The 15,776-nt window shown below is 39.6% G+C and overlaps 1 protein-coding gene across 1 annotated transcript; it reads left to right on the top strand.

Moving 5' to 3' along the window:
- Positions 1–366: 366 nt before the first annotated feature.
- LOC104443924 (heavy metal-associated isoprenylated plant protein 39) lies at positions 367–1,592 on the top strand. Its single transcript, XM_010057479.3, has 3 exons — positions 367–482; positions 882–957; positions 1,122–1,592. The coding sequence occupies exons 1-3, from the start codon at positions 477–479 to the stop codon at positions 1,406–1,408; spliced, it is 369 nt and encodes a 122-aa protein (XP_010055781.1). The 5' UTR covers positions 367–476; the 3' UTR covers positions 1,409–1,592.
- Positions 1,593–15,776: the final 14,184 nt, after the last annotated feature.

The raw sequence follows: 15,776 nt of genomic DNA on the forward strand, positions 1-15,776 counted from the left end.
TGAACCCGTCTACTGGCTGAACTGAGTCCGTGTCCGTTGCCAACATTCAAGACTTACTGCTTCAAAAGTCACCGAGTCGCGAGGGGCGACTCGACCGAGTCACTCCAAAAGCCCCGAGTCGTGAGGGGCGACTTGCCTCTCTCTCTCTCTCTCTCTCCTTCCTAAAGTGGCGATCCTCTGTTTTCGATCGCCTCGACTCGTTATTTCACTGAGAAACGGGGTGGCTCTTTCCCTCGACTCGTTATTGTATTGACTGGTCAATAATTTGTCCTTTGTTCTCCGCAACGCGTCCTCCAAGAAACTTCTCCTCTTCACGCACTCCTCTCATGCTCGCCACTCTTTATAAAGCAACCCCCTTCGTCCCCGATACGTGCACACACTCAGTTTCAACTTGCTCCGACTGTCCTTCGAGTGTCTCTAGCTTCCAAATCAAAAGTCAGAGCACTCACAATCTCAGTTCTTGAAACCCAAGAGAAATGAAGGTGAGATATCTTGAAGTCCTTCGCGAAATTCCCTCTTTTCTTTGCATATTATGTGCATCTTCTTCACTTCTGTGAGATGGGGTTTTGATGTGACTCTCTCCTGGGTTTTCTTGAACACTTCTCTTGATATCTCTCGTCTCAAGCTTCATGAGTTATCGTTTGCTTCTTTGCTGCTGTAATTGTTTATCGCAGAGCATGATTGTATCTGTTTATGTGAATAAGAATGCTCGGAATACCAAATGATGCTTCGAATTCTTATTCATTGTTGGTTATATATGGCCAACTTTTTCAAACGCTACTCTGTCGCACCACTCGTGAATGTCGAGTTCAGTCGTCCTCGTGAGAGATCGATATTTACTCAAAGTCTAACTGGGTTTTGCTTTCCTCAAACTTTTGCAGAAGTTGGTGGTGAAGGTGAATCTACATGATGACAGAGACAGGAGCAAGGCCATGCAAGTAGTTTCTGGTTTCGGAGGTATTGGCTCTCTCTCTCCCCGCCCCAAACCCACCCCCACCCTTTCTCTCTGTTTTCCCCCTTCATTCTCCCACTGAATGTTCAAATGTCACTGTAATAACTAATCATCTTGTGCCTGAAATGTTCGGCTTTATCACTAACCTTTCTCACATAATGCTTTCCAGGGATTGGGTCTCTGTCTATGGACTCGAAGGACAACAAACTGACGGTATCCGGCGATTTCGACCCTGTCAAGGTGGTGAACAAACTGAGGAAATCTTGGCACACAGAAATCGTAAGCGTTGGAGCAGCCAAGGAAGATGATGGCAAGAAAGGCGAGGGCAAGAAAGAAGAGGGCAAGAAGGACGATCAAGTCGCCAATCTTGTGAAAGCCTATGAAGCATACTATTCTACGCCGGTCACATATTACTGCGTGCCCCCAGAAGAGACCCCAAATTGTGTAATTTGTTGACGATCAAGTCGCCAATTGAAGTAAGGTTGATTATGCCTCACGTACGCAAGTGGAGTACCTTTTCTAGAATTGTAGGCTTTTATTGAGTCGTTCGGTACTTGTATGTGCGTAGGGTGTACATATATAGAGAGATTGGTTTTCACTTGAGGAACTCAAGGTATGGAAAATCCATTATGTACTCCATTTCAGCAAACGATTGTTTTCGATGATTGGAATATGCAGTGGATGTCTTAATTTTTCTTTTTTGCTCGATCTCTTACACGATCTGCAGGCAAAAACAGATATCGTTCATTTCAATCGCATCATGATTCGATCCATAGGTTATAGCAGCAGTTGCGAGAAGTTGATGAACATACCTGATATTCCTTTAGCAGCTTCTTGTCATAATTTAACCTCGTATTCTTGTGGAAAGGTATTCTACTGAATAATAATATTCTTGAAAAGAGTACGGTGAGATGCTAAATGTGTTCCATGCTTATGTTCCGTTGACTCAATAATTGCTTTGGCTTATGATAAATTCTGGTGACAGGTCAATGGCATCAGAGCAATTCAGGTTCTTCGTTCTTGTATTGCGAATGCTGACTAGATAGCCGTAAAACATTCGACTGTTCAATTTGATATTGAACGATTCACCAAGATAAATAATTTCACACTATGGTGGAGAAGGATGAAGGATTTGTTGATTCAACGGGGTTTATCAAAGGTTCTTCTGGAAAGATCGAACAAGCCGAACACCATCAGTGACGAGGATTGCGCCAACATGGAGGAGAGGGTGTGCAGCGCAATCCAATTGAGCCTATCGGATGAGGACCTTCAATATGTGGTGGAAATTGAATTTGCTTTGGAGGTATGGGTCAAACTCGAAAGCATCTACATGACAAAATCTCTTACGAACAAGTTGTTCTTGAAGAAGAGATTGTATTCGCTTCAAATGAGTGAAGGGGGAGATTTATTGGAACACCTCACCGTGTTCCATCAAAAGATCAAAGAACTTACAAGCTTGGAGGTAAAGTTCAAGGATGAAGACATAGCGCTTCTACTATTGGTGTCGTTGCCAAATTCGTTTAACCACTTAGTAACTACGCTCTTTTATGGTAAGGAAACCTTGGAGATTGAAGAGGTGATTGCTGCCCTACTTTCAAACGACACTCAGAAAAAGGCAAGTAGCTCAAAATCTGAGAGAGAGAGAGACTCTTTAGGAAGGAGAAAAGCAGTCAAGGTAGAGGATGATCAATGGATCGAGGATTGAGCTGTAGGGGTTGATCAAAATCCAATGGAAAGTTTGAAGATGCTACGGGTGTAATGAGGAAGGGCATACCAAGAGATTTTGTCCAAATAAGAATGAGAAAAAGAAGAGCTCGGATGAAACAAGTGTAGCTGATAGCACTGAGGCCAATTATGGAGACGTCTTGTCTATATCGTTGGGGGAGGATACCTTCAAAGATTTGTGGATCTTGGACTTCGGATGCACTTATCATATGTGTCCTCATCGAGAAGGCTTCAATAAGTACAAGGCATATGATGGTGGTTCAATTCTCATGGGGAATGACACTTTGTGCAAGACTGTGGGAGTTCGAACTGTGAAAATTAGGATGTTTGGTGGCACGATTAGAATCCTAGTGGATGTGTGTCATGTACCGGGTCTAAGGAAGAATTTGATCTCATTGGGAGCACTTGAATCCAATGGATGCAAGTACTCGGGTCAAGGTGGAGTCTTGAAGGTGATCATGGGAGGTCTGGTTGTTCTAAAGGGATAGATGCACAATAACCTATATCAACTTATAGGAACCACATTGCAAGGTGGAGCATATGTGTCCACGAATGCTAGCACTAAGATATATAACACCTGTCTATGGCATATGTGCCTCGGGCATATGGGGTAAAGAGGATTGATGGAGCTTCAAAGAGGAATGCACTCCAAGGAATAAAAACATGCAAAATTTCTACAAATTTTGTGTGTTTGGAAAACAATGCAGAGTACGATTTAAGGTTGCAAATCATAGAAGCAAGGGCATGCTCGAGTATGTACACACGGATGTATGGGTCCTTCACAGGTAAAGTCAAAAGGTGGGAAGGAATACTTTGTGACATTCGTTGACGATTTCTCTCAGAAAGTTTGGGTCTACTTCATGCAATACAAAAGTGAGATCTTTGACAAGTTCAAAGAATGGAAAGCCAAAGTTGAGACTTCAATAGAGAAAAAGCTTAAGTGCTTGAGATCAGACAATGGATGAGAATACAAATCGACACCGTTAATGGAGCTTTGCAATAATGAAGGGATTAGACAACACTTCTCAGTTCCGGATACACCCCAACAAAATGGCGTAGCAGAAAGGATGAGCCAGACCTTATTAGAGAGAGCTCAGTATGAGGTTGCATGCAGGATTAGGCAAGGTGTTTTGAGTAGAAGCTATCTACATAGCATGTTATATTGAGAAAAAAGTTTTGACGAAAAGGAATGTTATGTTCAATGAATTTGCAATGTTGAAGTCAAGCAGCGTGCTACAAGCGACTACTGAAGAGAAGAGTGATAAATCCATATTTAAGGTGGAGCTTGAAGCCAAAGAATCTATAGAGAATGGCAAGTCTTTCAATAAAGCTCTGGAAGTAAAAAAAAAAAATGGTAGAAGTTCCTCGTACCATTGTGACATGTCGAGGAAAGTGCACTCTCAAAGCATCAAAGAGATACGATTTTGAGGACTTGGTTGCTTATGCTCTAACCATAGGCTCCTATGATCCAGGCTCTTATCATGAAGCTTTGAAATGTGATCACAAAGAAAAGTGGATGACCGCAATGATTGAGGGGATGGAGTCATTACAAAAGAATGAGACGTGGAAACTTGTGAAAAAGCCCAAGGATTGGAAAGTCATTGGCTGTAAATGAGTTCTTCAAAGAAAGGAAGCAACAACGGAGAAAGAGCAAGAGAGATTCAAGACCCGACCTGTTGCTAAGGGCTATGCATAGAAGGAGGGGATTAATTATGACAAGATATTTTCTCCAGTTGTAAAACACACGTCAATTTGTGTTTTACTAGCTATGGTGGCCAGTTATGACTTGGAGCCCAAGCAGCTACATTGGAAGATGGCATTCCTTCATGGTGACTTGGAGGAGAAAATTTACATGGAGTAGCCTGAAGGCTTCAAGGTGCAAGGCAAGGAGAATCACATTTGTTTGCTCAAGAGATCACTTGATGGTTTGAAGCAATCTCCGAGGCAATGGAATAAAAAGATTTGATTCTTTTATGCTTCATATTGGCTACATGAGGAGTGTGCATGATTCTTGTGTCTACTATAGAGTTTTGGTTGATAAGTCAATTATTCTATTAATGCTCTATGTTGATGATATGTTGATTGCTGCAAGAAAAATGAGAGATATCATTTCCCTAAAGTCTCAGTTACGCAACGAGTTTGAAATGAAGGATCTTGTTGATGCAAAGAGGATCTTTGGCATGGAAATCTTTCGAGATAGACGTGCAAGTAATTTTTGGGTAAATTAGAAGAAGTATGTTGAGAAAATCTTAAAGTGGTTCAACATGGGGAAGGCTAAGTTGGTCTGTACACCCTTAGCAAATCACTTCAAATTATCCGAGAAATAATACCCTAGTTCACATGAGAAGGTTGTAAACATGTCTCGAGTACCCTATTCTAGTGCAATAGGGAGCCTCATGTATGCTATGGTTTGTAGCAGACCAAATTTGGCTCATGCAGTGAGTCTTATTACGATACATGAGCAATCCGGGTAAGGAGCATTGGGAAGCTATTAAGTTGATCTTTCGTTATTTGGTTGGAACTACCAAAATGGGTTTGATGTTTAGTTCAAAGGGAGAATTGATCGATTTAGCAGGTTATGTCAATTCAAACTTCGCTAGTGATTTGGATAAATGAAGGTCCATTGTGGGATAAGTCTTTACTCTTGGAAGTGGAGCTATTTCATGGAGGGCAATGCTTCAATCTACTATAGCATTGTTTACAACCAAAGCTGAGTATATGGCAACAACAGAGGCTCCGAATGAGAGAATATGGCTGACCGATTTGGACACGAAGTTGTATTTAAAGTAGGATAGTGCTATAGTATATTGTGATAGCCAAAGCGCAATATGTCTCACGAAGAATCAAGTGTTTCCTTCCATAACAAAACACATTGAAGTTCGCTACCACAATATTCGAGAATTTGTGGAGAATGATAGCATTACTTTGAAGAAAATCCATACTAAAGATAAACCCATGAATATGCTCATGAAGACAGTTACTACAGAGAAGTTCAAGTCCTACAAGGACTTGATTTCTCTCACTCATCATCAAAGTTGATGGAGACTGCACTAGTCTAGGTGCGGGCGTACCTTTACAAAGGTACAGTGGAAAGAGAAATATATTCGTTTTCTTGATTCGAGTAGAGGCTTGTGGTTTATTCTAGCCAAAGGTGGAGTTTCATTGATGTTATCTTGAATTTCACGAAATTTTGATTGATTAGAGATCCAAAAAAGTTGACTAGGAAGTCTAGGAAGGCTTGGAGCTTGTAGGCTTTACTCTCTAGATATATTTCCTAGATTTGGACCTATCTACAAGGGATTTCATGGGAAATAATCCAAATTCAATGTAACTGGGATATGTCATGATAACCCTAATATTTAGGGGATAATCACGAAAGATTTATTAGTTAGTTTCACAACTTATAAGATCTTTAGGTGAAATTCCTTTCCTATTAGGATTAGGGAAATGGGGATTTGAGGATCTATTTATTCAGTGTTGAATCTTATATAGAAATATGCTCAAGAAATAAGAAATTGTCTCTCTCCCGTGGACATAGGCCGATTTTCACCAAACCACGTAAATCTATGTATTCTTGATTATTCTTGTTTTTCAATATTTACATCTCATCTAGTTAGGGTGCTCTTCCACACAACAATCAGGTCAAGTGACTTCACGCAAGCTGCGAGCAGGCTGGTCATACTTGCTGAATTTACACGAAAACTTCTTAACCAAAACAAGATAAGAAAGTCTGGCCTTAGACCTTGCATGCTGGAAACTGTCGTCATTTTCTTGTGCTGTTTGCTTAAATTCGATCGCATGCGTGAACCACGGATAGGCCAATTAACAAATCAGTGCCATTCTTATCAATTAAATGAGAAGAAAAAAGACAGCTCTGTTTCATTGCGTCGTTTGGAAGAATTTGATGACATGGCTGCAACCCTCATCTTTGAATGTGGATATATTCCCCTTTAGGTTGAAGGGAAAAGGGAGCTTATATGACTATTATTCGCGGACTTGATGTGCCTGCCACGGGGCCGAGGATGGGTTCGCGGGATGCTCTTCTGTTCTTCTTTGAAGACTTTTTATATACTTGTACATCATACCATCCTTGTTAACAAACTTATACTGTTGAATCATTCTCACTCAATCTTCTCTGAACCAGCAGCAATGAATTTCGTAATGAGAGTCATATGTCACAGGTTGATTGATCCAATGTTCCTTTACCTGTACGGCTTTTTTACTTTCTTCCAAAGTCAGTATTTCTCACACACTCATAGAGATCATAGAGAGAAATACTTTTGGAGAGAGAATCTCTAGATTCTAAATACTTGTGAGGTGATACAAATTAAATGGAGGAGACCTCCTTAAGCTCCACATAGTAATATTTTTATTCATCTGTTTTTTTGTTCTTTTGCTCCACGGAATAGAAAAACAACAAAAACTCATTTGGTAATGTCAATTAATTTTTCTATTTCCCGGAATACAAAAGTGGTCAGGGAATAGATTTGAAATGAAAACAAGCAATAAAAAATAGTAGCTTCTTATTCCCAATAACAATTTCTAGAAATAAATCTTCTTTTTTTCTTTTCTTCTTCTTCCTTGCCGCCTGCACCATCTGTCGTGGCCAGCAGCAAAAGAAGAAGAGAGGAAAAAAAAAAAAAAAAAAAAAATCTCAAAATAATTATTAAAAAATTAAAATAAATTCATATTCTTTTTTTTTTTTATAATTTTGAAAATAGAAATTTTGTGTAATTATCAAACGCATTGTTTTCCTCATAAACTGTTCGGAGGAGTAAAAATAGGAAAGAACTATTTCTTAAAATATATATATATATATATATACATATATTCCCGCGAACAAAAATGTCACCAAATGCATTCTTAATATACAAGTACTCTTTAGATTACAATCATAGACGCCTCCTCAATTTAACGGTGAAAATTCTATTTTTCCATCTACCAACAATCTGCATTTATTACAAAAACATTTCAGAATAATGTACATTTATGATTTTGCTCATCTCTAGAATATTCCCGAGAAAATTAGAAAGGCTTGCTTGGTCTTCTTGGATCATTTTCGACCCTTCATGTTTGGAAACCTATAGACCATGATATTCTCCTCCACCTTATCAAGCGACACCCTTGTTGCATTTTCGATAGGGAATGTATCAAGATGCTTTTTGAATCGCCAAAGAGCTTTCATAGGTTCCCAACTAGTTTTACTCTTAGATAGACCCTTCCATTAGATAAAATATTCTTGCTTCGATGCAAAATACCGCCTTCATCAAACTCAATCTACCATAAGAAATTGATATCACGATCATATAAGGTTTTAGTTCCAAGAGATCCCCATTGCAACTCTCCTCGATCTGGGTCTTCTTCATCTACATGAAAAGGTTTAAGCACACTCACATGTAACATCGAATGTACCTTTAGTTTTGGTGGGAGCTCTAGTAAGTGCTACCTTCCCGACTTGTTGCAACACTCGGATGGCCCGTCATACTGACGGATCAATCCCTTGTGCACATCTCAGTATCAAAGAACTAAGTAAAATTTTGCCAACACCAAGTCCTCGACTTGGTACTCCATGTGCCGTCACTTCTTGTCAGCTCAGTTCTTCATGCGTTTTAAGGTCTTGTGTAGAAAAGTCCTTACCGAGTCTGCTTGTTCCTACCACTCCTTAGAGAACTTGTAAGTCAATGGGAGTAGTCCTTGATAGCCCGTTGCAACCGTACTTAGAGTGAGTGGTTGTTGCCCCATCATGATCTTGAAAGGACTTGGTTCATAAACTCACTTCGCTATAGGTTATGGGACAAAAGGGCTACATCAATCGACTTCACACAATCCTTTTGCATTGTGCTCATGTAGTGTTTGAAATACAACTACAAGAGCACATTCACTCTCTTTGTCTAACTGTCAATTTGGGGATGTAAACTTGTGGAGAAGTTCAGGCTTCAGCTCTAGCAGCTTAAAGAGCTTAGTCCAGAATCTCCTACTGAATTGAGAATCACAATTGTTCATGATTGTCTACCGTATGTCTCAATACCTGACAATTTGCTTTAGGAATAGCTAAGCCTCCTCCTCAGCTGGGAAGTCCTTTGTTGCTGGCACGAACATTGTGTACTTAAAAGACCAATCCACCATGGCCATGTGAGTCCAGCAACCTTTGGAATTATGCAAATTCACAATAAAGTCCATGGAGACACTCTACCATTGACGCTTCAAGATAACAAGTGGCTCATGGGGCCCTACCAATGACCATTGTTTGAGCTTGTCTTGTTAGCACACAAGAGACATCCTCACATAAGCATCCACATCAATGCACAAATACAACCAAAAGTAATGATCCACCACAAGTGCCATCATGCGATGGATCCCTGGATAACCTACCCACTTGGAATTGTGATACTCGCATAGCACCTCTTTTCGTAGCTTTCCATGAAGTAGCAGGTATAGTCGTTGCCCTTTAGTGTAGAGTAGATCGCTCTCATATCAAAATTATCGAGTCTTGCCCTCTCATGCATGCTCAAGGAGTGCCTTGGCCATTGGGCTGTGTCGTATCCCTTCCTTGATGTGCTCGATCCATGGATATTTAGGTTGACTGATGGTTGCCAGCTCCATCTTTTAGCTCAGTGCGTTGCCACAAAATTGGCCTTCTTATTATTGAACTACAGCATGTAGTTGAGCTCCACAAGGAAGTCTTGCCAACAAGCTTGCTTTGAAATCAGCTTCATTGGGGTTTACAAGTAGCTTGTGACGACATTGTTGGTACTCACTACAAACCCGATCCCAAGAGATGATATCACCATGTGTGAAGGTAGTACTCCATCACCGTCATTGCCATCGCTTGGACCATGTATTGCCATTCAATCTCATTCATCTTCCTTGATTCAAACGCCATCGGGTGTCCTTATTGCATTAGAACACCACTAATAGCATAATTGGAAACATCCATCTCTACCTCATAGGGCTTTGAGTGGTCAAGCAGCACAAGCACTTATTCCTTAGTCATCACTTGCTAGCTAGTTGAACACCTTTGGATATTGAGCCTTGTCAACTGTTGACACCTAAATTTTAACGATTTAGTTTATTTATTTATTGCATAGGAAATTAGGGCTTAATTTTATTAATTACATAGCATATAGATTTAGGTGCATTTTATTTTAATTGGCATTTTATTTATTGGACCGGTGCGGATGGGTTCGAATTAGATGGATTAGGCTCACGAAGCGAGCAAGTTGGCTCAAGCCCGTGTTTTTTTAATAATTAAAAATTATCTCGTGGGAATATAATATTTTAAAATTTTTCCGAGATATGAATCTTTTTTGGATAGGGCAGATGGGTAAAAGAATATTGCGATTTGATTTTTGAAAGATTTGGATTTAGAGAAAAATTTCATCTTAATCTCGAATCCTTATCAGTATGGGATGGATTTTATGAAAAATATTGCGGATGTTGATTTGAGGAAGAATTTAAAAATCCAATTTCTTCCCCTATAAAAGGCCACACATATTGATACATACGGCGACAAGAGGGGGGCTATCAGATCATCACGGCGAAAAACCTAACAACGCATAGAACACGCACGTGAAAAGAGAGAGAGATTCATGGCCACAAGGCAAAGCTTTATCATATAGAAAGCATGGCCGTGACTTCAATGGACATATTCAGCCAAGGGGAGCTTCAGAAGACGTGAGAGGGAACACGTGAGAGAAAAGAAGGGCAATAGAGAGGTTGTTCGTGCAAGAAGGAGCCGGATCCTTCAACTCTGAAAAATTGTCCACCACCGTCAGAAAAGGAAAAAAGGGAGAATCCCTCTTCTGCAAGTTGGACATCTACAAATTGAAGAAGCCTTGAAGGAGAGAACCTGCGAGAAGATCGACACGCACTAGAGAGAGAACGAAATCTTCTCTCTCCACGACGCTGCCCGCAAAACCTTGACTCCATCTTCGTTGCATCGTCTTCACGTGACCGCCGCAACAGCGCGTCCAAGACCCCCATGAGTCCCGCAAATCGGATGCCACCCTTGCCGACATAGTTCCATTGCCTCGCTCGAGTCCTTCGTGACGCCGCTGTTGCCCGAGACGTGCCACCCCGACGTTGAGCCGCCCCCTGATTTGTGGTGACTTTGTTGATCTGTCTATTGGTTGCTACCCAGGGGCACTTTGTTGAACCACCACGAGGCTTGCCGCTGTCCTTTGACGAAGTGTGATCACAGACATCACCAGGCACGAGTCCACCACTTCGCTGAGTGTCCTGGCTTTCCTCGGCAGTTTGTTGGGGCAATTCAAGTCCAATTCAGTGAGCCTCAACACCACCAAAATCCAGTCCCGACATCCAAGTCCAAGCTGTGAGCCTCGCTGAGCATTACCATATCACGTCGCGAGTAACCGTAGCCGTTTGAGGATCGGAATTTGGGAGCCAATATTCAGAATAGGTAAAAAATTTGTCTATTTTGATTTCCAAAAATTCCGTTTCCTTATTTGATATATTCGTTGATGCACATGATTGAAATCCCTAGCGTGATATTCGCAACTCGAGGAGCTCTCAAATTAGGGATTGTCAGTCCGATTTTCGTGCCCGAAATCCGACTCGCAATCTCTTGCAAAAATCGACAATCCGATCTCACGCCCGAGATTCAATTCGCGATTTAATTTTAAATTGGTCAACCCGATCTCATGCGCGAGATATGGTTCACCAATTTTTTAGATATCAATCTTATCTTGCTTGATTTGCTGTTTTGAGTCAATTTTATTTTCGTAAAGAAAAAAATTGAATTAGGATTAGGTTCGTTTTAGAATATTCTCAGTCTTAGGGTTATCTTGCATGTTTAAAATTGCAATCTTATTTTGAATTTTTAAATAAATAAAAATCCAAAAAATGCGTTCATTTAGGATGTTAGTTTTCTTTAATTTAAATGGCACGCTTAATTATTTGGCAATTTTAAATTTCGAATTTTACAAAGAAAAATACAAAAAAATCATCATGCATGTATCATATAGAATTAGGGCATCTTTGGCACGTCATTGCATATTAGGTTGATTGCATGTTTAGTTTTATTTAAATAAATCTTTTAGATAGATTGCATTTTAGGTTAGAGATTACTTGGTTAAGATAAGATTCTAGTTTAAATTAGGATTTGGCTTAACCTAATTACTAATACAAATTGGATAGAATTTTAATCTAGCTAGGTAATTTTTGCATCTTAATTTCGAATTTCATAAAAAAAAAAAATGTCTTTGAATAGATTCATTTCATTCTCTAAGATAGTTTACATTTTTAGGAATTGAAATATCAAATGCACGTCATTTAGTTTTTTAGGCCCATTTAATTAGAAACCGCCCGTCAATAGAATTAGATCATTTAGGTTGCATTTAATTATTGCATATCTTTAGGATTTACTTTACTAATGTCATATAGCTTAGGTCATGTTGCCATGTCATATTAGATTATTAGCATGCATCGCATGATTCTCATTAAATAAAGTGAAAACAAAAAATTGCTTGATGGCGTGTTAATTAGAAATCATATCTAAGATTGCTGATGTGAATTCTGATCTAACACTGCAGATGCTTTTGTTGCTTTGAGGTAAGTTCTGCATCATTTAATTGCTTTCTTAGGTGTTAAATTGGTGGTTTGGCACCTGCATGAACACCTCACATGTTAGGGAAATAGATTTAAAATCAATCCAAATTGCTTGCCAAACATTTTTCAAAATAAAAAGAAAGGTACCGAAAGGGCGTTAGAGAAATCTAACGTAACCAAGTCCCCGTACCCTTAGTCTCTGGTTTGTAGGAGTAAAGTAAATCTCCTGTTACTTTACTAGGGTTTCTAATCGACCCACCAAAAATAGATTAGTGGCGACTCCTAGTTAAAATTCAATTGCATGTTAACAATTCAAATCTAAGTCGCGAATTGGTATGGGCTTGGGAGAGCCCGAGTTAAGTTTAGGCTTAACAATCCATTAGCCAAACCCTAGGTGGTTCACCCCCGAAAAATTGGTTGCGACATCAACCATGGGTGAGGCTCTTGCGAGATCCAATGAGGCTTGCCCAATGCCGACAAGTGGCTGGAGGGAAGAAGGAAGGGAAAAGAAGTATAATTAAGTATCGGCTGTCGGTTTATTATGATTTCAATATTTAATGTCTGACCAAAGAAAGAAAACGAAAGATTGGGTATCTAGAGACTCTTCATTAAAAATGAATAATTTGGAATATATTTTTTCTGTGAGCGATCGCTTGAAATAATTAATTGCTTAAAGGTTTTCATTATTGGCAATAATTTATGTTGGAACTTTTTCATGGATGATAGAAATACTTATCCTTCATTCATTTCTGTAAACGATATCAACAGTACTTCTTATTTCTAAAAATGATTTCTCGTATCGTTCACAGAAATGAATGAACGGAAAATATTATCATCGTACAGGAAAACATTGAAACATAAATTATTAGTCAATATGAAAATATCTTCTATTAATTAATCATTTTAAATAATATAGACAATCATTTAGTAAGAAAGTATTTTTCAAATTATTCATTTCTCGCAATATCAATGTCATCTAAGATTCAACTCGAGATAGTTGCCGAAGAGAGTGGGCCGCGTTTATTCAAAGATATCACCCTCCTCAGATCAGCTCGTAGCTTGGATCGTTCCATCTGCTAAAGCGAGGTTTATCACGGCCCTTACTTTTACATTAGCTGAGTGAACCATCGCTGCCAGAATTCTTAGTGATGCGATCGGGCTAGAATTAAATAATAATTCATTGACCAAGACCTCGACTTCAACGAATCCAAAAGAGAATAATAAAATAAGAAAATAGACAGGATGGGATCGATCTGGTGTGTGAAACGCGCACTTTCCTGGAGATTCATGTTTCACGATTGAAGAAATAGCACCTTTGCGCGACAAAAAGGTTATTATCTTTCACATTTCTTGTCAGAAACTTTAAAAAAAAAAAAATGCCCAGTGATGGCATTTTCAGAGATGATGCAGGGAGTGATGTCTGCTTCGACTCCGGTCCGATGTCTTTTGTCCTGACCCCTCTTCCGTTAATTTCGATTTGCCCTCGTGCTGCAAGATTTTCCTATCATTAACTCTTAAAAAATTGAGAGTGGAGTGCCGCTATAGATAATTGATAGTTGATCTCAGCACATTTTGAAAAGAAAAAATTATGGATTCAGCTCGAACTCTCTATCGCACAAATTGTCAATTTAATTTCAATTCTTTTACTAATGAAGGATCCGTTCGTTTCGCGAAAAATAATTTCCAAAAAAATTTTCGAGATTTTCCAATGTTCGTTTCACGAAAAATAAACTAATCATAAAAATTATTTTCCACCAGAAATTATTTTCCACCAATGGAAAAAAAAATTTCTAAAAGAGGATAAAATATTTTCTACTTTTCAAATTGAGGAAAATATTTTTCTTATTCACTCTCTCTTATCTCATAACCTATTAGCCTCCTTCTTTCTTATTTTCTTATTTAATAATTTGAATTTTAAATTCTTTTTCTTTCTCGTCTTTTCTTTATTCTCTTTTTTTTTTTTTTTTCCTTTTTTTCCACATTCTTCTTTGACCGATCATCGGGACAGCTACGGCGGACGACCGGCCACAGGGCGAGCCTCGAGCTCGCCGGCAGACGCGAGCTTAAGGCTCACCAACGGCATCAACAGCCTTAGGCCTTGTCCGGCTCGTCGATCTCCGGCAAGCGGTGAGCGTGAGCCTCGGCGATCTGATGAGGCCGAGGCCGGCGAGCTTGAGGCTCACTTTCGCGCTTAGACTCTAGCACTCACCAATTTCTAGCAAGGCTAGAGGCCAGCGAGCTAGCCGAAGCTGGCCTTCGGCCGGTCACGGCCATCGCGTGGCCGGCGACGACCAAAGAAGAAGAAGATAAAAAGAAAAGAAAAATAATTAAAATATCGATTTAAAAAAATAAAATTATTCAAAAAAAATACGTAGATAAAAATATTTTTCTTACTGAACAACGGAAAATACTTTCCACTTTATTTTCAGGTTTCAAACGAACGCAAAGAAAATAGTGACATTTTTCTAGAAAATGATTTCCTGAAAAATATTTTCTAAAAACGCTTCATTTTCCGTGAAACGAACAGAGCCGAAGTCTCATAAACTTTGTGCGGGGGATTTCAATGCCATACTTCCGAGACTAGTTAACTAGAGTGTGGTCCACTCTCTCCATTGACAGGATAACATGAGGATCTTGCTCCTCGAGAAGCAAGCGGGGTCTGGAGCCGCCCAGTAAGAGTCGGAGGGAAGCACCCCCAAGTTGCCAAAGGAAACTTTATAATTTGAGCACATATTTTAGTAGTAGTGGGTTTGGACACATGAATAACAATTCTTGCTTCGCATAGGCTCCACAAGCTTCGGTGATATAATCTCTTTCTCTTGTATTTAAGAGATGCATGCGATGTGCCAATTATAGTGGAATACTTTACTAGACGTAACCCTAATTTAAGGTTGAACTAAGATGAAAACATTGTGTCTTGAATTCTATTTGACACTTTTATTCTCGATTCCTTGCAATCATGCACCAAATCTTGACACGATTATCACCCATTAACGTCATGTTTCAAGCAAGGCTATCACATGGGACAACAAGCATGCAATTTCGATGGCAAATTGGTCGGAATGATTATATTGGAATTTCTCTTAGAAGATTTAGGACTACGTCGGCGAAATTGAAAAATTTAGAATCAAATTAATATTCAAATGATAAATAAGTTGAGGATGAATCTGAGGGAAAATTCCAAAAATGGCCCGAAGTGGACTTTATTTCAAATAAGGGGTTGAAGTGATCTTGGTTGTTTCAAATAAGAGCCTGACCTCACCGGTCGCCAGTCAGCTAAATTTTCTGATTTTCATCCAAATTTCTTTTTCTCTTTTCTTCCTTTTTCTTTTCCAATGTTGGCCGATGGCCACTAGGGAAGGCCAATGAGGGCTCAACAACCCTTGCCGGCCACTAAGAAGAGCTAGCCACCGGCGAGGGTTGACAAGCACTTGCCAACAACAAGCAAGGGCCTACAAGCCCTTGCCAGTCGCGGATGAGGCCACCCTTACCAAATTGGGCGAGGGTCGGCAAGGGCTCGACCACCCTTGTT

This window comes from Eucalyptus grandis, chromosome 5 (assembly GCF_016545825.1).
Source record: "Eucalyptus grandis isolate ANBG69807.140 chromosome 5, ASM1654582v1, whole genome shotgun sequence".
Taxonomy (NCBI): Eukaryota; Viridiplantae; Streptophyta; class Magnoliopsida; order Myrtales; family Myrtaceae; genus Eucalyptus; species Eucalyptus grandis.

Coding starts and splice junctions, on each gene's coding strand:
- LOC104443924 (XM_010057479.3), top strand. Junction 958..1,121: donor AGTAGTTTCTGGTTTCGGAG/GTATTGGCTCTC, acceptor AATGCTTTCCAG/GGATTGGGTCTCTGTCTATG.